The sequence below is a fragment of the Ricinus communis genome, chromosome 2 (assembly GCF_019578655.1).
Source record: "Ricinus communis isolate WT05 ecotype wild-type chromosome 2, ASM1957865v1, whole genome shotgun sequence".
Lineage (NCBI taxonomy): Eukaryota > Viridiplantae > Streptophyta > Magnoliopsida > Malpighiales > Euphorbiaceae > Ricinus > Ricinus communis.
The window spans coordinates 10604610-10625252 of NC_063257.1; the positions used below are offsets into that span (position 1 = coordinate 10604610).

At 35.0% G+C, this 20643-nt stretch overlaps 3 protein-coding genes across 11 annotated transcripts; 2 read left to right on the forward strand and 1 right to left on the reverse strand.

The window, feature by feature from the left end:
- The first annotated feature begins 1096 nt into the window (after positions 1-1096).
- On the forward strand, positions 1097-4903 carry LOC8281376 (DEAD-box ATP-dependent RNA helicase 21). The gene is made up of 2 exons (XM_002521737.4): positions 1097-3547; positions 4600-4903. The coding sequence occupies exon 1, from the start codon at positions 1255-1257 to the stop codon at positions 3397-3399; it is 2145 nt and encodes a 714-aa protein (XP_002521783.2). The 5' UTR covers positions 1097-1254; the 3' UTR covers positions 3400-3547; positions 4600-4903.
- Positions 4636-9190, forward strand: LOC8281375 (beta-amyrin 6-beta-monooxygenase). 5 transcript variants are annotated; one of them, XM_015720933.3, is made up of 5 exons: positions 4636-4774; positions 7171-7345; positions 7457-8041; positions 8444-8631; positions 8714-9190. In XM_015720933.3, exons 2-5 carry the CDS (start codon positions 7270-7272, stop codon positions 9017-9019), a joined length of 1155 nt encoding a protein of 384 aa, XP_015576419.1. In that variant the 5' UTR covers positions 4636-4774; positions 7171-7269; the 3' UTR covers positions 9020-9190. The 5 variants fall into 5 exon arrangements, with proteins under 5 accessions (XP_015576419.1, XP_048226632.1, XP_048226633.1 ...); XM_048370675.1 differs by having other exon boundaries at positions 7171-8041; XM_048370676.1 differs by having other exon boundaries at positions 4646-4774; positions 7150-8041.
- A 141-nt stretch (positions 9191-9331) lies between these two features.
- Positions 9332-20612, reverse strand: LOC8281374 (DNA mismatch repair protein MLH1). Of its 5 annotated transcripts, none has more exons than XM_048370674.1 (16): positions 20279-20611; positions 20014-20186; positions 19850-19922; positions 19430-19564; positions 19114-19315; positions 18058-18206; positions 16862-16867; positions 15820-15889; positions 15609-15723; positions 13063-13157; positions 12860-12968; positions 12267-12432; positions 11732-11893; positions 10925-11096; positions 9982-10151; positions 9332-9613 (listed from the first exon to the last, which is right to left on the reverse strand). In XM_048370674.1, exons 1-16 carry the CDS (start codon positions 20528-20530, stop codon positions 9569-9571), a joined length of 2094 nt encoding a protein of 697 aa, XP_048226631.1. In that variant the 5' UTR covers positions 20531-20611; the 3' UTR covers positions 9332-9568. The 5 variants fall into 5 exon arrangements, 4 of the variants coding, with proteins under 4 accessions (XP_048226631.1, XP_015576417.1, XP_015576418.1 ...); XM_015720931.3 differs by having other exon boundaries at positions 16862-16960; XM_015720932.3 differs by having other exon boundaries at positions 9982-10142; positions 16862-16960; positions 20279-20610.
- Positions 20613-20643: the final 31 nt, after the last annotated feature.

A 20643-nucleotide genomic window follows, 5' to 3' on the forward strand; every position in this document is an offset into this window, starting at 1 on the left:
TTGTAATAATCGTTCCATAAGTGGTTCGCAGTAGTTTCTCTAACCTCACTCGTTTGACTATGTTGGGACATATCACAGTTGAAGGAAAACCATTTCCATTTCTCGTCAATGCATCAAGGAATATACGAGAATCATTTGCAATTCCTTTCCTTCCAATGTACACAAACATGAACGAGAAATGAAAATGGTTGGACTATTTTGAAACTCAGGTTGGACTTCACTTTTATTTATTGGTTCAATTGAATGAACCCCTAAAGTAGCCAATGCTGTTACAATCATTTTTAAACTAATTATGCAGTCGAATATTGAAAGCCCTTCAGCTACAATTCTGTCTTTTGGCATTGTGGCATGCCAAAGAACTGCTATTGCCATTGCCACACCTTCCTCTGCACTTGCATCTTTGGCATCATGTAACAGATTCTTCATCTTCAACTAATAAGCATGCACCCGTTTGAACGCTTGTCGCATTGTTGAATTGTGTTTTATACCTTTCAGCTTATGTTCTAGCATTCAATGTCTAAGCATTCATCAGGTTTTCTTTTAGATTTTCACCCTTAATGGCATGAATACCTTTATTAAGAAATTCTTCTTCATTTAAACCCTCATCATCTCTTATTAGTAGGAGACAACTGAGTGGAAGCAAGGTGCAGGTGCCCAGTAGCCATGGACTTATTAGAAACTTGACCAAGCATCTCGTAAATCTTGCAACCATTTTTCTTAAATATCTTGAAATTTTTTTGTGCTTCTAAAATAAAATTGGTTACAAGTAAGCTAATTATCTATGCATAATAACTGCTCAACTCCTTCTATTTATTATTCGCTATTTAGGGGAATTTTGCACTTTTTAAATTCAAGTTAAGGAGGAATTTGAGGTGTTTTTAATAGAAAGATTTGTTATTAATGAAAAAAAAAAAATTCAAATGTGAGATGAAGAAATCGAACCCAAGGATGTAATTGTCCAATTTTAAAATAAAAAGGATATAAATGTAATCAGGCTAATAATACTAGTTTGAATAACTTTTAATTTAGCCTTAGCTTTCTACAAAGAAGCCTGCTGTAGTATATAGACGGTCAGGATTGTTTTAATTAATTGCAATGGTCGGTTGCAATCTCTTAAATATCATTGCCACATCCTCTGCTAACAAGCACACAGTAATATCGCCTTGAGTTTCTGGAAGCATCTGATCGAATCCTCTCTGTTCCCCTCCTGCAATTAACCAAGCGAACCCTTTCTCCAAAACCCTCACACCCACCATGAAACGCTCCATCGAAGACCCAATCGCCACCAGCAATTCCAAAAAACCAGTTTTCTTGACTAAAGAACAGCGCGAACAGTTAGCCCTCGAGCGCCGTCAAGAAGAATTTCAACAGCAAAAGCTCCGCCAGCAGCAACTTCTCTCCCAACTCCGCTCCTCCAACGACCCTAACAAATCCTCTGATTCTGACCGCCACAAGGACCGGGACCGTGACCGTGACCGTGACCGTGACCGAGACCGAGACCGAGACCGGGACCGTGAAAGGGATCGTGATAGAGAGCGTGATAGAGAGCGTGACAGAGAGCGTGAGCAAGACCGCGAGCGATCCTCACGCCGTGAGCGGGAGAGAGAAGAGGAGACGAAGTCAAGAGAGCGTGCTCGTGTAGAGAAGGTAGCTGAAAGAGAGCGTGAAAAGGAGTTGGATGCAATTAAAGAGCAGTATTTAGGGTCTAAAAAACCTAAAAAGAGGGTAATTAAACCTAGTGAAAAGTTTCGATTCTCGTTTGATTGGGAAAACACTGAGGATACATCTAGAGATATGAATTCTTTGTATCAAAACCCTCACGAGGCACAATTATTATTTGGTCGAGGGTTTCGCGCAGGTATGGATAGAAGGGAACAGAAAAAACTTGCTGCCAAGAACGAAAAGGAAATGCGCGAAGAGATTCGAAAAAAAGAGGGCGTGGAAGAGAGGCCCGAAGAGGCTGCAGCAAGAAGGCTTAAAGAAGAAGCAGCTGATTTGTATGATACATTCGATATGAGAGTTGATAGACATTGGTCAGACAAGAAGCTTGATGAAATGACTGAGAGAGATTGGAGGATTTTTAGAGAAGATTTTAATATTTCTTATAAGGGTTCCAAGATTCCTCGGCCAATGAGAAGTTGGCCTGAAAGTAAATTAACTCCTGAGCTGTTGAAAGCAGTTGAGAGAGCTGGGTATGAGAAGCCATCTCCTATTCAAATGGCGGCTATTCCATTAGGATTGCAACAACGCGATGTGATTGGTATTGCTGAGACTGGTTCTGGTAAGACTGCTGCTTTTGTTTTGCCTATGTTAACTTATATATCTAGGTTGCCTCCTATGAGTGAGGATAATGAGGCTGAGGGACCTTATGCTGTTGTCATGGCACCTACTCGTGAATTGGCTCAACAGATTGAGGATGAGACTGTCAAGTTTGCTCATTATTTGGGTATTAAAGTGGTTTCTATTGTTGGTGGACAGTCCATTGAGGAACAAGGTTTTAGAATTAGGCAAGGGTGTGAGGTTGTTATTGCTACTCCAGGTCGTTTGCTTGATTGCTTGGAGAGGCGTTATGCTGTTTTAAATCAGTGTAATTACGTTGTTCTTGATGAGGCTGATCGGATGATTGATATGGGTTTTGAACCTCAAGTTGTGGGTGTATTGGATGCGATGCCTTCGAGTAATTTAAAGCCAGAAAATGAGGATGAAGAGCTTGATGAAAAAAAGATTTATCGTACCACTTATATGTTCAGTGCTACTATGCCACCTGCTGTGGAGCGGCTTGCAAGGAAGTATTTAAGAAACCCCGTTGTGGTTAACATTGGTACCGCTGGAAAGGCCACAGATCTAATATCACAACATGTAATCATGGTGAAGGAATCGGAGAAATTCTTCAAGTTACAGAGACTGCTTGATGAAGCTGGAGATAAGACAGCAATTGTGTTTGTTAATACTAAAAAGAATGCAGACACTGTTGCCAAGAATCTCGATAAAGCGAAGTATCGTGTGACAACTCTACATGGTGGGAAGTCCCAGGAGCAAAGGGAAATTAGTCTTGAAGGCTTTAGGACCAAGAAGTACACTGTACTTGTTGCCACTGATGTTGCTGGTCGTGGAATAGACATACCTGACGTGGCCCATGTCATTAATTATGATATGCCTGGGAATATTGAAATGTACACTCATCGTATTGGACGAACAGGCCGAGCTGGAAAATCAGGTGTGGCTACCACATTTTTGACTCTCCATGACACTGATGTATTTTATGATCTCAAACAGATGCTTGTTCAGAGCAATAGTCATGTGCCTCCTGAGTTGGCTAAACACGAGGCTTCAAAATTCAAGCCAGGAACTATTCCTGATAGACCTCCTAGGCGAAATGACACTGTTTTTGCTCACTAAGAATTTTGAACATTCACCAAATGCCGGCTTCAACTCTTGTTGTAATGGTAGCTGAAGCATTGTTGATTATGGCTGCCAACAGGAACTGGCTCTTTTTCTGGAACAGAACTTTCTGAATTTTATTTATGGAAGCGCCGTCCTATAAGTGGTAATTGATGTCATTGTTTATTTTCTGTCCTGGTACAACTTCTACTCTTTAGACTGTTTAGTAAAAATAATTTCATGATAATATTAGTTGAGGAGGCCATATTTGATTTCTCACTTGGTCTTTGTTGATTGATGTGTAGTTAGTTCGCTTGGCCATATTTGATTTCTCACTTGGTCTTTGTTGATTGATGTGTAGTTAGTTCGCTTGAAGGGTTGATACTCTTTTGGTTGGCTGCTTTTTCTATCATATGCTCTTCTATCTTAATATCACATCCCAATTGATGCACATCTATATTGGCTTTTTGTATTTTCTTGTTGAATACTGCTTATGAGGCGTGATGGAGTTGAAATGCTAGCAAAAGTTTAGAACTTGATATGCATAATGATTGTAGGTTGGAACAAATTTTGTAGGTCGATCATCACAATTTTAGGCTTAGACATGTTATGGAACTCTTAGTTTTGGGTAACTCATCTCATGCTCCAATTCATTTCTTGTTAATAGAACATAGCACAATTAGTAAAAGAAATTTTTTGCTGCTCGTGCTATCAGTTAGTATTCCAATGTGGTGGGAAAGTTCTAAGTTGCAATTCTTACCCTGAATGAGACATCGAGACAGGAAGCAATAACTTTTTGGTCGGGTTGAGAAGGGCGAGGGAAAATGCCCTCTGTTACAAACTTGAAATGATCCACCAGGCATGCCATGGAAATAAAATCTTGATAATAGTTTATTCCTTGGGCATACTTTGATTTTCTAGTTGTCATTCTGAATTGTGTGGCAAAGAGGATTGTTTGAACAGTTGTGGAAAGGGAGTAAAAAAAAGAAAACAATTTTCATGTGGTTCTCATGAAAAGTAAAAGTAAAAGTAAAGAACTCCTGTATAAGTTCTCCCTTGTCATGCATAATGCAAGTTTATGGTGCCAAATGAAAGAAAAATGAGATATGGTTGTTTGGTGGTCTGGTACAACGTGAATCAAAACTGGGTCCTTGCTTTGTTGTGGGAAACTAACTCTCTTTTGAATATTTTTTGCATGAAAAATTAATGGGTTAGCAGATGTTACATGACGTTTCTGAAAGAAGAAATGGATCCTAATTTTTGAATTCCATATTGGATCTTCAAATGTACCTTTCTTCTCTTGTTCCCTTCCTGTGGTTTGGTGGTTGCTGTTGGTGGTCTGCAACGCTTTCTACGGAAGTTTTGGGAATTGCAGGTTTGCACTTTATTAGAGGTAAAATTGACACCTGAACGAACATGAACAGATTAATATATGATTTGATTTTGTAGATTTTTCTTGTAATAATGCTGTAATACTTGGAATAATTATGCTTAGTAATGGCACTGCGTCGTTCATCTCTTACATAGGTTTCTTTTTTCTTTCTTTCGATTTATTTCTGGGCAAACTCTATTATTCAATTTTTTTTGTTTTTATCTTATTGAGTTCCTCCCTTTAAAAAAATATGTCTATAATTTTGTTCTACTGAAAGAATTTTAAGCAAGTGATTTTTATAATTATGAATATTTTTAATTTATGATATAGCTTATGGTTTTAGAAATAATCCTTTTAGCTTGAGCTGGGTTTTTATTGAATTGAGGTTCGATTTGAGCAATTTTATTCTTTAGCAGCTCTAATTGAGGAACCTAACTTCAATCACAATGATAAAAGGGAAGAAACAAAGATACAATTAAAAATATTGGGAATAAGTGCTAAAAAAGGAAAGTAGATGTGGGCTCAAATGGTTATGAAAGGACTTCAAAGAATATAATTTTTATATTAGAAAGTATTTTATTAATCGACTTTTTATAGTTTGTTATTTTATTTTTTTCAATTTTATCAAAAATTAATAGTTTTATTTAATTTTTTTTTTTTTTTGTTTTTAAACTTTTATTAATAGAAAAAGTAGAATTTGAGATATTAATTAATAATGTGTATTAAAATGCATAGTGATTAAATTCACAACAGAAATTAAATAATTTGTACTTTAACATTAAAGTTGCAGATAGTGAAAAGAAAGAAAAAGATTTGAACTGTTTTTAGTTAATTTGTAGTTTTAATATAAAAATTAATAATGACATAATAAAAGTTGATGATGATGATGATGTTTAATTAGAAGTTTATATTTTTTGAATCCATGTGCAACTTCGAAGTATGTTTTTGGAGAAGTCCCATTTTAAAAATGAGTTTTTAATAAATAAAAAAAAAATCAAAGAATGCATTAAATTGTTGATAGAAGAATAGGGAAGGTGGTGATAAAATAAGTAATAATAATGTATGAGTTGTATCAGCAAACTCATCAATTGGTCAAATACATCTTTTCTCTGTCTTGAGACTCTCCAGCCGCCACCCCTATTTTCCATTCTTGAATTTCTTTTTCAAATCTTTTTTCCTTTTCATAACTCTTAATTCTTGTAACGGGGAGGTTACTTTTTGTCTCTCCCTTTTTTTTCTTTTTCTTTTTTTCTAATTAAATGCCGATCCATATAAAGAATGAGTCAAAGTTGAGGGTAGTTCATACTAACTCATCAATTTTGCTAATTTCATATTAGGGAACTACCATCAAATACAGGTCGAATTATTCATTTTCATTTTTTTTTATAAATCTCAATTTTATTTTATTTTGATTTGATTAAATTGACAAAGTCAAAAAATTCATGCAGTTTTTATTTTATATATATATGTGAATATTATAAATATTTTACATTTTAGTATTGGATGATTGACACGTATCCTATTGTTTAAAATTAATAAATATATGTCAGTTGTCTATCAACTTGTTATATATGTGAAATATACAATATGATTAAATAAGAATTTTTGTATGATGAATTTATCTTCTACTATTATTACTATTACTACAATTACTATATTTCTTACATTTTAAGCCTAATTCAAGTGGTAGAAACATTTGTTTTTAAAATAAAAGGTTTCAAGTTCGAGTCATCTCTTCCACGCTAATAAGTTTTCGTCGCTTTTATAGTTAGTGTAAGGAGATAACTACTCTTGTTATGTAGGACCATACTACTAATATTACTATATCTTTTACTTTTGAAGTCTAACTCAACTAGTAAAGATAATTTGATCTTAAAATAAAAGATTTCAAGTTCGAATTATTTCTTATGCATTTTATGACAAATGTAAGGAAATAATTACTCTTATTTTAAATTGACTCTTCCATTAATCAAAAATTCTATATTTCTTCTATGAAGATAAAAATCAATCAAATTGTAAGGTACAATTCAATTTTTTTTTCTCAAGAGCTTGTCAATCTTCTTAATGATATTATTGCTTAAACAAACTTGCATGTCGCACCCTTTGACTAAACTATGCAAATGGTAAAGAATACATTTAGAAAGTTTATGGGTATGATTTTATAATTCTGAAAATTTGTCTGCCAATTTGGAAACTGCCATTTCTCTAACCAAATATAATAATAATAATAATAATACAGGAACCATAGCCCTTTCGTTGTCTATACATAATGCCGCACCTTAGTGTGCTTATTGCTCACATTCAACTCAATACTTTGTTTTCTTCATAACATGGATAATTTATCCTTATACTTCCTCCTTATCTGTCTTTCTTTATGTATCTTTCTAATCTATAAGAGCAAACCTGCCAATCCCCAGTTTCCTCCAGGGAAAACTGGATGGCCAGTCATTGGAGAAACCCTGGATTATCTCATCAATGCAAGACATGGGGTTCCTGACAAGTTTGTAATTAAAAGAATGAAGACGTACTCACCTGATGTTTTTCAAACATCTCTTCTTGGCGACAGAATGGCTGTGTTCTGTGGTGCATCAGGTAATAAGTTTATCTTCTCCACTGGAAATAAGTTTGTCCAAGCCTGGTGGCCTCGGTCTCTGAAACAAGCTCTACTCTTCCCTGAAACTCATGATAATTCTTACAATGAAGAATCCTGTATCCTTCGCAGCTTTCTTCGTGATTTTCTCAGGGCAGAAGCATTGAAAGATTACATTCCTGTAATGGATTCTATGGCTAAAGAACACCTGGAGGCAGAGTGGCTTCCTTACAAAGAAGTGAAGGTGTTTCCACAGGTTAAAACCTATATATTTGCATTAGCTTGCAGAATGTTTATGAGCATCAAAGATCCCGTGCATGTAAAACGAGTTAAGGATCTCTTTGATGTTGTTGCTGCTGGAGTGTTTTCTTTGCCTGTAAATATTCCTGGTACGGCTTTTAACAGAGCTTTCAGAGGAGGGAAAATCATGAGGGAGGAGTTTCTAGCAATTATTAAACAGAGAAGGAGCGAGTTATTGGAGAATAAAGGCACAGAAGAAGCTGGTATGGATTTGATGTCTCGAATGCTTCTTGGTTTAGATCATGATCATCAGGAAGGTGGAACTTTGGATGAAATGAAGATTGCTAATAGGATTATGGGTTTGCTTATTGCTGGTTATGATACGACCACTATTTCACTAACAGCTATAGTCAACTATCTTGCCGAGAATCCCAACATCTATGACAAAGTCTTGAGAGGTATTCTATTTGGGAACTTTTTAAAAATCCCTAAAATTAACAAAAATAATATTATTTTTAATGTAAATTTATTTTTTTTTTAAAATATTATTTTTTACTTTTTAAAATTTACGGTATAGTTATTTTTTAGTTATTTTTCAATTGTTTTGTGGTTGTTCTTCAGTTGTTTTATCTAATAATAATCAAAGAAAAATTAAAAAGCTATAATTTTTAATATTTTACTCTAATTTAATAAAAAAAAAGATCTTAGGTATTTTTTATATTTTCCCATTCTATTTTGTACTATTTTCTTTTAAAAAAAAAGACTATAGTACCAGATAAACCTCACAGATCATACACAAACACATGCAAAGTTTCTTTTTTTTTTTTCCAGAAAAATACTGAATTGTATTCCCTTATCAGAACAAATGGAGATTGCAAAGTCAAAAATTCCAGGAGAGCTCTTGAACTGGGGTGATGTTCAAAAGATGAAGTACGCTTGGTGCGTGGCCTGTGAATCAATGAGGCTATCACCACCAGTTCAAGGGACATTTAAAGAAGTTACAACTGACTTCACTTATGCAGGCTTCATAATTCCTAAGGGATGGAAGGTACGTATTCCATTTATTACCCATAATTCACTGCTATTAATACTATCTTGAATTTTATTGGATCTATCTTATATATTTGCAGACACATTGGACTGTACATTCAACATACAAAGATCCCAAATATTTTCCGGACCCAGGAAAGTTTGACCCATCAAGATTTGAAGGGCAAGGTCCTCCACCATACACTTTTGTACCCTTTGCTGGAGGACCTAGAATGTGCCCTGGAAAGGAATATGCTCGGTTTGAGATACTTGTTTTTGTGCATAATTTGGTGACAAAGTTTCAATGGGAGAAAGTGATTCCAGATGAAAAGATCATATATATTCCAAATGTCACACCAGAAAATGGCCTACCAGTTCGCCTCCTGCCTCATCAGAATTATGAGTAGCAGAACAAAATTAACTTAACTATATATATACATGTTTATTATGCATTTCAAATTATGTAACACATGCAATATTAGGGAGGATTTAATATTGCTCATATTCTCACTATCATCAAACTGAAATAAACTGAAGCACTAACACAAGAATATTTTCAATTTTTTTTTTCGAGTTAATCTGTATGTTCATTTCCAACGCACTGACCATCAGTATGAGCTTACTTTTGTTTGATGAATTTTCACATTAGAGCTAAAAGCAGTTTAGGTTCATTCGCAGTGCAGCATAAACTTAGCTTCCAGAGATCCCAAAATGCTATATGCCAAAAAAACTAGAATGGTTAAAATGTCAGATGGCATCCAAAATCATCTACATCAGAGAGGTTCTTCCTTTACACAAATTATACACATATACACAACAGAATAAATGGTCATTATATAAAAGGCCGAAAGAACAGCAGCAGTCATACTGCACAAATACCTGTCTTCAAGTCCAGAACAAAGGAACTCGGATCTGCAAGGACTTGCATAGCTGTTCTCGAAGAGATTCATTTTCAGTTAGCATCTCTCGAAAATCCTATACAGCTTCTCCAGTGAAGCTACCTGTAGATAGCAAGGATCATGAGTACAAATGTGGACAATCATCTGGTTAAAAAAGCCACAAACAGAAATTACTAATGGGACACTAACAATAACAGTAGAAGACCAATACAAGAGATATAGACCAGCATTGCATCTAAAATATTAAATGCCTCTAAGCATTTATTGACTCAGTAATGAACCACTTAGATTTGATATTTTATGTGGTGAAAGACTAACAGGCCTGTCAGCCGCAAACTCATCTATGCATTTATTTATTAGATATGCAAAGCTCTTGCCATAACAAAGAAAATAAAATATGCTAAAATTATCTAACTTGACCATGCTAACTTGGCAAATGCAAAAAGCCAGAATGCATACAATACGCTTACCTGAATAAATGTTCCATCTGTAGCCATTGAAGTTTGTGGCTTTAAAAAGAGTCTCATAGAAGGAAACAAGACATGCTGAATTGACCATTCACGTTGAGCCCATGCAGTCTCAGCCTCAGAGAGGAGTTCATGCTCAATTTCATCCTCAACTGAAACATCACCTGTGAGCACTGAGAATAACTTAACTTTCAAGGAAAATATGGGTAAAATGTATCGCCAACAGAAGGAACAAAACAATAAAAGGAGCCTTCTTGTATTAAGTATAATGACAGTAGATAATAGATGATAAAAACCTCCATAGAGAATAATACAAAGAAGCATGCTCAGATATTTAAAGGAGCATTCACCTTTCTTTCTTTAATTATAGATTCATTATTCCGAATTTGAAGCTAAAGTCTTTTCAAGTACAGTAATCAGGAATTGGTTCCTTGGGAAACGTAGAGAAAGATGGCAGTGGAAAAGGAAAAACTTGAAGGCTTTACCAATCTTTATGCTTTAAATACCATCAATTATTCAGGATAAAGATGTTTGATCAGAATTGTTACTGCCACACACCTTTCACATGGTCCACTATTTTACAGAAACAACTCATTACAGAGGAATAAGTTCAAAACCATAGGGCAGCAATGAAATCAAGCAAAACTCATAGAGGGTCGGTGGTGTTCTGTAACTTCTCTATTAAGGAACAAAATATTTAAGCAACCGGTGCATAATATTTAAGAGGTCATGCCTTATTCACACACAAGCTACAGCACTTTGCCAACAACAATTAAATGATGAACTATTATAAGTTGACAAAATAAATTAGGATTCCAAGTCATTGCAAATTTAACTCTTGAAAAACAGTGTACAGCAGACAAGGGTAAAGGGATAGAAGCAGGTGTTATTCAAGTGCCAGATGGGACAAGTACTAGATCAATGAATTTCCTAGCAGCAGACACACCTGTAACGGTGGTGACTTCTTCAACTTCTGAATTCTTTGGAGATCTTTTCCTTTTGTAAAATTCCAAACCATCACCTGATGGATTGGGCAATAGAGGAGGATGCATAGCATAAAAGTTTCCAAGAGCAGCTGCTATTGCTTGAAAGCAGTTCTTCTCATCCTCCCAATCAACCTAAGATTTAGGAGGTCAACATAAAACTGAGTTACCTGTTCATGCACTCATATTGAAAACATTTTATGAGTATTATTTCAGAGACTTCTGTGCATGCGGCGTGAGAGCGAGATTTTATCACATGCTCTATAATAAATAACCATGAGATCTACAGGATACATTTCTTCAGAAGTCCACAAACATTTGACTTTCTAAAAATTAGCATGTCTGCCATATCCAAACGTTATGTTTTCTGTAACAACTCTCTTATGAATACTGGTTTAGAAAGTAATTTAATCCCTAGTAATTAAAATCCAAATGAAATCTCAAAATTTAGGCATGCATATCGAGGACGAAGCTTCTTTTCTTTTATTTACTTTTTCCTCTTAGAAGAAAAATGATAAAAATTGAATCTAATATATAATACATAAAAACTCACAAGACCAATTATGATTGCTTATCATGCACTAATGAACTTTGAACAAAGAGAAACATAAAACTAACAAACCAGAAAATAAAACATAAGAAAATTTTGCGTTCAATCATCAATGTTATTCGAATACATGATGTAACCATCAATTTTGTTTGCAGTTCCCAGTTTAATAAAACATGATAACAGCAATAGCAAGATATAATAGCAAAAATCTGGAACTTACGTCATTGCCCAAACAAAGTAGAAATTCAGGAATCCGGTCCATGTCAGGTGTGTACTGGTCAAGTACCACAGGAAGCCTAGACAAATTTCCATGCGAGTCAATATAAATGCTCAAATATTCATCCAGCATTTCAGCCTTTTCCTTGAGCAATTCAGTGTTCAGCTGAAGAAAATCGAGGGACAAAATAAGACATAATAACAGACAAAGCAGAAATTCTAAGAGAACAGAAACTCCTTGTAACTTTACCTAATCTAAAACCTACAACCATGCTAAAAATGAAGCTTCTATCATCCATATTAGGACAATGACAAAAAAGTGCATTAGCATGTTATTTGTATGAAACTCAGAAAAGAAAAGCAACAAAATATAAAAACTATAAATAATAAAAACTACAGCATCATCAACAACAAGAAGTATATACATATAGTTAAGAACCTCAAAAACATTCCATCAATATGAATAAAATGAAGGGCAATCAATGTTGTCAAAGGCGCTAGCTTGCAAGGGGAGAATAACAGGGAAACAAGAAAGGTACTTCTGCAATCTTCTCTTTCAAGTCATCGTTTTCACTCGCATCTGGGTCCAATTCGTCCTCTTTCAAGGCCAACATAATGAGTTCTGGCACAGGGGCTGGATTAGTTAGTTGCATAGCATTAAAATGTGCAAACCGGCGTAAAGCTTGTTGATACATAAGCTCTTTGCTGCAAATGCATAGAAACAGACATAGTCATTCAACAGTGGGAAGCAAGAAACCAAATCCCTAGATGAGTTGGCCCACATATTACAGTATTAGGGTTGCTAGATCGTAAATGCAGACTGAGACGTGGGCCTCCAATGAATCAAAAGAAAGGATAAGAAAAAGATGCGTGATAGGTAGTGTAGTAGTGCTTGTATTAATAACTTAAACAATAAACAATCAAAACAGTGGCTATTGTTAATTCCTCGGAATCAATTATTTAGGCAATGAAATAAAGAAAGAGGCCATTGATTCCAAATGTGGAATAGGAGAAACAAATATTTTCATGTAACTGTATACTACATTAAACACATGTCACTTCTCCTTCTCTCCCATACATATATTGATGAGCATGCACAGAAATCAGACAGGGCATACAGAGTTGACAGTACCTCAATTTCACTACATTTGCGAGATACAGTTGAGTATTATACTGAAGCAATGCAAAACTATCATCTGCCATTCCAATATAAGTGCACTGCCGTACAATGTCCAACAGACCTGCATAATCAGATATCAGGGGCTACTGTTGATAAATATTTGACCCAAGAAAGGATTACAATGCCAACCATAGGACATAACGGGTCAGGGATACCAGAATGACAATGGCAATCAATATCATCAATAAGCTCCTGGATGCTCGTAAGATCTGCAGTTTCCTTTGGGTTCCTTCTTTGCCTAACCGAAGACCTACAGTTTCAAAATTCTTACAAATGAGGTAATTAAATATACACATAAGCTTATTCCTTTTCTAAAACTTGAATGGAGAAAAGATACTAATGCCACCTTAGTCTCTTATTATTTACCATGATGAATAAAGAAAGGAAAAGGGAAAGGCAAATACCAACCTTTAAAGAAAAAAAAAATCCCAAGGTCAAAGGTCTTAAATGATCCTCTCCCACATTAAATCACTCTTTTGAACATTGACTATTGAAATAAGACAATCCAGAGATCTTTGTTTTTCATCATTCCTTTTGGGAAAATAATATGACCTAGAGATCTTAGTTTTTCATCACTCTCTTTGGGACTTTGGCCTGGGGTTTATTAAGGATGAAACTTCAGAGTTTTGGAATAGTTTGGTGGGAAATGGAGGTAGGTTCAGCAATCAATCATAATGAATGATTACATATCTGCTTCACAGTAAAGGTTGAAAATCTGTGAGAAGGGAAAATAAGATGAGAATAGGACTCAAAAGAAGAAAGGACAAGGGGAATCCAAGAACCAAATCCTGCTATTCTCCATTGGAGATAAATGAACAGAATCCAACCCAAAGTGAAGAGGGAAGTAATATCATCTTTTTTGACAGTGAGGTTTTTAGAAGATAAAAGAGTGGCAAAAGGGATTATTACCTTGAGTTATAGAAAATAGAAAAAAGCGCATTTTGCGAATAAATTGTAATAACTTAGAAAAGATTCATGACCAAACCAAACCTCTTCCCAAAATTAATCTCATTACCCACATTATTTTAATACAAGAAAAGAAAGATAAATTTCTGCAGGCTCTTGTGAGTATCATTAACTCCAGTAGCAAGTATTACACCCATCCCAATATGGCAATACATGCTTCTAATAACCTAATACAAAAAGGGATTGTCCGTAATGGAAATTTCAGAACCATTTTCCATACGACGACAATGTTGCATTGTACAGCATATTAGCTTCTATCTACACAGATAGAATTGGTGATGCACTTATTCATTGTAAGATTTGCAAATCACATAATAAAGCCACCCTAAACAACTTGCTCTAAATCTATTTAAAAGTGCCACCTTTACCTTTTGCTGGATAAATTACACCCATTAAATTGGTTATGTTAATAAAGCGAAGAATTTTTTACTTTAAAGAAAGGATTTGTTTTAAATCGAATTCCATGTCAAGTTTATTTTAGTTGTGCAAATTAGCACAAGAATGATGATTTAAGTTCTTCAATTACATGTATTTTGTAATTTCTTTATACAAAATCACTTTATTAACATCGTGTGCAGTCATGATTCAATAGTTTCAAACTGTTCAACTCCACGGTCAAACCATTATCACCTGACGCTCTCTTCTGACCAATTTAATAGATTGCCTACTTTGTACTGTATGATATTGATTAAAACACTCCTACATAAAGTTGATTAGCAAAATACCAAAGTTATTAGAGGTTTGATGTTTTAGAATGTGATTAAGCTCTAACTTTAAAACTTTTAGCTTTATTTTATCTTTTTTAATGCTTTGAATTTTTTCTTTATGCTTAATATCTTGAATGTAATTGATGATACTGATAGATTCAGCACTCAATTTATGGAATCACCATCTGTTACATTACACTAGCATCACTTCTTATGAATTATTAGATAACCTTTTGTTTTAGAATGTGATGATGACTGATGAGTTACTGCCCTTCCCATTTCTATTAGCATTTTGAACATCTACCGCCACCATTGCTCCCATTATTGGCTTTTCATCACAGCCGTTTCTATTGCCACTACCACATTATTAGTACCACAAGTGGCACCATTTTCTTATATCAGTCATCTGCTACAACTTTTCCAATTTCATCTATATTTATAAATTTAAATTCCAGGACTTGGTACTTTAACCACTAAGGCTTCAGCTCAAATTCACTATACAGACGTTATAATGCAGAACGTTTGGTCCCACCTGCCAATCTATGCATTTATTTCAATAGTTTTATTTGTTATTAACAGAATAAAGCACATCTGTTGGAGATGGAAGAGTAGAGAGCTCACAAACACACAGAAAACGAAGAGCAGAAACTGAGTTCTAGAAACAAAAACATTACAACTACTTTTAATTGCTGAACTGAGGCTATATATCAGTTATCCTTGCACACAACCTATACTTGCTTTCCACCAAACCCACTAACAAGATTATGGTCACATGACTGCCATAGCTAAACCAAATATGTTCTTTTTATGAATTGTAATTAACTACCTTAGTACCTAGAAAAATCTCAATAACATCTATAACATTGCATACAAAGCCATTTATTACTCTTGTAGGAGTTTCACTGTTTCAGATAATTACTATGCACTGAAAATTTAAAAAAGAAAAAAAAGAAGGAAAGGCATTTGCAGCTACTTCTTGCTACATTATTTATATAGGATTGTATGCATATACTAATTAAGACTCATACCTCACAGCACTCAAGGCAGAAGGTTTGGCCTCAAAGTAGGCATGCAGCCTTCCGGCCGGATCCAATACATCAGTTCTTATCATCTTATTCACAGGAACCTTTTGTGCTTTTGAACCTAAAATAAAATAAAGAAATATGGTTGTAGGGAGCTTCCCAAACTAACATACAAATTAACAAGATTATGTAGCCAACCAGCATATCAGTTTCATACCATTGGATGAGGGATCAACCTTCAAGTCCTTGCCTGTACCCAAAGGACAACTTGGAGAAGGATCGATAGTCTAATACATGCATGAGAGAAAAGATGCCAAGCAAGTACATAAGTTGATTGGCAATGTAAAGAGAATGGTAGAATTAGTTACTCACAGAAAATGACAACTCCAGCATAACTAGTCCCTTTAAGATATGCATTGGAACACTACATTTTTGAAAGATATCTTGAACAATATTGCAATGAAATGCTTTAAATTATAATTTCCCTGAGAATACAGAATATCTTTAGAACTTAAATCAAGCCTACTATTTTCAGATCTTTGTTAAGTTCCTAATTCTGAATAGTTGAGAAGTTAAGATGAAGCATAGATGCCACCTCCTATCCCACCACCATGAGCCACTCCTGCAAAGGGATGAAGAAGAAGAAGAAATGACCAAAAACATTCTGTATAGAGAGATCCTCCAAAGAGCCTTTCTTATCCTCTAATTTCTAAATTCTATCAACTGCATTTACTTTTTCTGAGTGAAGGAAAGTTCTGAAATGATTTAAAATAATTTAAATATTTCTTTGCCTACCTCCTCAGCAGAAACATACACTATTTTACTGAAAAAAGTTCATGTGTCTCTCACTTGACACTGCATGCATGCAGAAGGATCTGAGGATGAGCATTTGAATGAAAATTCTTAGAGTTCTGAATTTTTTTTTTCCTTTTGACATAATAGAGGGGCTTTATCTTCATCTAAACTAACCAAAGAAAATATTTCTCATGTCACTGAAATTTAATTATTTTTAGCGATAATATAGTGACTAGAATTGTGCTCAATTAGACATAATTTAGGAAAAGCTTAATCTAGTCACTGCCCACAGCATAGCACCTTAAGAAAAAAAAAGCCAACTTAGTACTCTTCTGTTGCAATTGACGCTCTGGAGGTAAGGTGAGGAAGGGATGACTATTTATAACCAGAAGAAGCATAGACTGTCACAATACAACAGCAGGCAGCATCAAGCACTGAGCTTCACCACCAAGTTCCAAAAGTACCTGTTCCTGAAATGACTTGGCCTCATTTGAGCTCCTCAATTTTGATTCAACAGCCAATTGTATCTTCTCAACAATAGTTTCTTGGTTCAGGAGGCTTACCTGCATAATAATACATGAATTCTTTGCTGCAAGAACACAACAAAATAGCTATTGAAGAAAGTCGAGGATGAAGTAAAATGCATAGTTACACTAATCACTTTATACTGGATTAAGCAGTATGTTTCATTTTCTATTATTATTAATCAAAAAGCAGGATTCCTGGATGTTGTAACATCACATAGTAAAACCTACCAGATCCAGAATGGCACATGCTTTAGGGAGTTAATCACATGTTTTCATTTACCTTCACAAATTTTGCAGTGTTGAAATATTTACTAAACACATCCTGCATTTTACATTTTACCAAACAAGAGTGGATAAAGTTCCCTCCTAGATGGTAAGACGACAACTTCAAGATGATTTTGTGTTGAAGAGTAATCACATACAACATTTTGTTCCATATAAAGGATTTTATCTTATTTTCCTACAGAATGAGTCCAATTGCAATGAGGATAACTAAATGGTATTACAATAAAGTTAAAGAAGATTGACATTACTTAAATCCAACCCCTGGCAATTTCACTTGAGGATCGAAAATAATCTGATAACAATAGTTTGACTCCAGAAAATATCTTAGATGCACCATCCACTTGCCCAACAAGACAGGATACTACACTAGATGGCCAATATGACTTAAGACCTCAATTGCACATCATGATAAAGTGACCAAACAAACTATATAGGAATAAAAAGAATTGAAATATTAAGGAGTTCTATTTATGAACAATTTAATACTCATTATCCATTAATTTTAATGGTCATTCTACTTGATATTACAATGCTTTATATTCTTATATAGTTAGTTTGGTCACTTTATCATAATGTGCATAGTGTGCTCTTCAGCACATAGTGGAAAAACTAAGAAACTAGGTCTTTAAGTAGTCTCCCTAATTATGAATAATGGATGCATTTGGCTGATAGTCTCATGTCAAGGTATCCCTTTGGTCATTCATACTGGTTTTCTTCTCAGTAGTATTCTTTTCTCTTTTGTTTTTCTTCTTACTTCTCACGCTCTTCAATGTTAGGTTCAGCAAATTTAATTGTCACATAAAGTTATTTGGAGCAGGACTTAACGGTTCAGTCCTGGAAAGAAATACCTCTCTCTTTGTTGGATGCACATTCACATCAACATGCTCAGGTGGCAACACGACTGACATATACACAAAAGGTTTTGAAGCTTTGGGTAAGGTAGCAGTATAAACAATTTCAAGAGCTCTCTTCAAAGTAGTGCATTCCACCAGTCTATCTGAAATGAAGAAAGAAGAAGATAAAGGGAAGAAAAAGTTAAGAATTTGTCTATCCATAATTGCTCAAGTGTGGTACTATGTCGACCAAATATACTTTACACCCTCATTTTTCTAGGTAAACATTTTCATCAAAAAGCACAAATTTTAAGTAATTAAAGAAAACAAGTACTTTCCCAAACACAAAACTCTTCTCTCACTTCTCTCAAAGTTCAAGCATTTCAAAACAAGTTAAGTTGATGAAATGCTTCTTCTCATCATGTGGAGTTAATTGATAAATTATTTCTAGATTTGAAAACCTGAGTCAGAAATCGAAGACAGAGAAAAGTTTTGGCTAAAACTTCTAACTTAAATTTAAGCATCTTTGAGTTTGCTAAGATATATTAAACATTGTCATTGGAATTCAATTTTAGCCATTATATGCAAAATACAAGTAGGCTTGCTACTGCCATCTATCATATGTCTTAAGAAGCAATCTGATATTCAGGAATAAATTGTTTTCTTTTTCTTCTTTTGGCGAGTGTGTAGCTTTCAAACCCACAACACCAAGGATTACCCCAAGGTATGCCAGTTGGCCCTCGGGTATTTCCAGCAATACATATTAGATTATGTACAATGAAGTTTTTTGGACCAACTAATCAAGAATTACACCTCTGCATACTGACAAAAATCAGATTAATCTGAGACACATTTGCACTCAGACAATGAACCAGAATGGTATCTCCACAAGAAGAAAACTCGAGCCAGTAATTGTTCAACTGCAAAACCACACTAATTATTCTCTGTAAATATTCTGCCACAAATAGTCTCACTTCTTTAAAAGATCCAATAAATCCAGAGAGGTGAAATGAAAATCTCTTATAAATGGAACTAGTTTCCTTTCTTAAATTTATGTAGGAAAACACATACCATTAATAAAAAGCACCATTGTTGTTTTCTTTGCAACATAATTGGAGTTTGAGATAAATCCATTCATGTCAAAATTTGAAGCTTCATCTGAGGCTTCTATCTTCATTAGGTTGCGAGCAGCTGAGGCCCCATAAACTGTTCTGATGGAGTCCAGCCTTGACGATGTTGCTACTGAGTGGATATCTGCTCTTGCAGCTCCATGCTGATTCAAGTAGCATTATAAATCATTTACATAAATAGTTCAATAGGATCTCCAGCCATGCAAATACACAGCTCCGAATATTATCAATGAAGTCTTATGAATAATGAGACAAACCTTTCTGCATGAAAAGCTCACGTTTGTGTGATGAATGGAAAAGCGACTTAGCAAGTCTACAACTTTAGAATAATCATCAGCAGAATTCTGGAGCGTCTTCCTCCGAGCAATCATGTTATAGAACAAATTCTCTACCTGATAAGACAAGGACCCGAAAGGGGTATAAAAATGCAGAAAAATAATTTGTTTTTTCTTTAAATTTCTTTTTGAAGGCTGACTTTCACATGAATTCTGCTGCCAAGTCTTCTAGTCATGAATTACGCCACTTGTTTGGAAAGTAGAAAAGCAAGAGTGCAATTCTTCAAATTCTTTCAACTTATTCAAAACTGTCATGATTTGCAAGCATTGACACCATATATCCCAAACAAAGGCCGTTAATTTCAAAATCTGAAATCAAAGTGAAAAAAATTATGCACAGACCATAATCTGAGTCCCTTTGACAGCAGCACAGGCCTTTGGTTCATGCTCCATGACACCATCTCTATAAGACACCCTGCAGAACAAATTCCGGAACTAAATTTAATAAAAAAAAAACAGAGGCATTTCATCAAACAAGTAAAATATACACACACTCGCTCACCCACCTGTAGCCATGCAACTGACCTTCAGTGATTGTAGTAACCGTAACATGAGCTACATAAGTCATACTAGCCAACGCCTCTCCTCTAAACCCCATCGACTTTATTGACTGCAAATCCTCATAAGTAGACAGTTTTGACGTCGTGTGTCTCTCGCATAGTATAGGCAAATCCTCATACTATTGAAACATAAACAATGTAACGCTATTCAGAGCAGAACAAAACAAAACAAAACCCCTTATTTTTGTTTTAGCGTTTTAGTTTGACTTACTCGAATACCATGTCCGTCATCGGAGACCTGAATAAGCTTAAGGCCACCATCTTTAACGACAACATTAATGGAAGTAGAGTGAGCATCTAGACTATTCTCCACCAGCTCTTTCACAGCCGATACAGGCCGTTGTATAACCTCTCCGGCAGCTATTCGATTCACCACTGACTCTTCCAGCCGGTGAATCTTTGGTGGCTCTTTTGTAATCGGAACTGATGATAATGGCGACGATGGTGATTCTTCTATTTCCATTGCTTGAGGTGATGCTGGTCTTTCAGTGTGTTTTCTTTTTTCCTTTTGTTCCTACTCCCTTTCTCCGGACTTCACTGGGGCCTAAGATATTAGTCATATTAATGGGTGATTAG

Excerpts from the sequence above, each read along its gene's own strand:
- LOC8281376 (XM_002521737.4), top strand. The coding sequence starts at position 1,255 with ATGAAACGCTCCATCGAAGACCCAATCGCCACCAGCAATTCCAAAAAA.
- LOC8281375 (XM_048370675.1), top strand. The coding sequence starts at position 7,270 with ATGAAGACGTACTCACCTGATGTTTTTCAAACATCTCTTCTTGGCGAC. Across the intron at positions 8,042-8,443 it reads CTATGACAAAGTCTTGAGAG|AACAAATGGAGATTGCAAAG; the intron begins GTATTCTATTTG and ends TTCCCTTATCAG. Across the intron at positions 8,632-8,713 it reads TAATTCCTAAGGGATGGAAG|ACACATTGGACTGTACATTC; the intron begins GTACGTATTCCA and ends ATATATTTGCAG.
- LOC8281374 (XM_015720931.3), bottom strand. The coding sequence starts at position 20,530 with ATGGAAATAGAAGAATCACCATCGTCGCCATTATCATCAGTTCCGATT. Across the intron at positions 20,187-20,278 it reads ATGACGGACATGGTATTCGA|TATGAGGATTTGCCTATACT; the intron begins GTAAGTCAAACT and ends ATGTTTCAATAG. Across the intron at positions 16,961-18,057 it reads TGCATCCAACAAAGAGAGAG|GTAAGCCTCCTGAACCAAGA; the intron begins GTATTTCTTTCC and ends ATTATTATGCAG.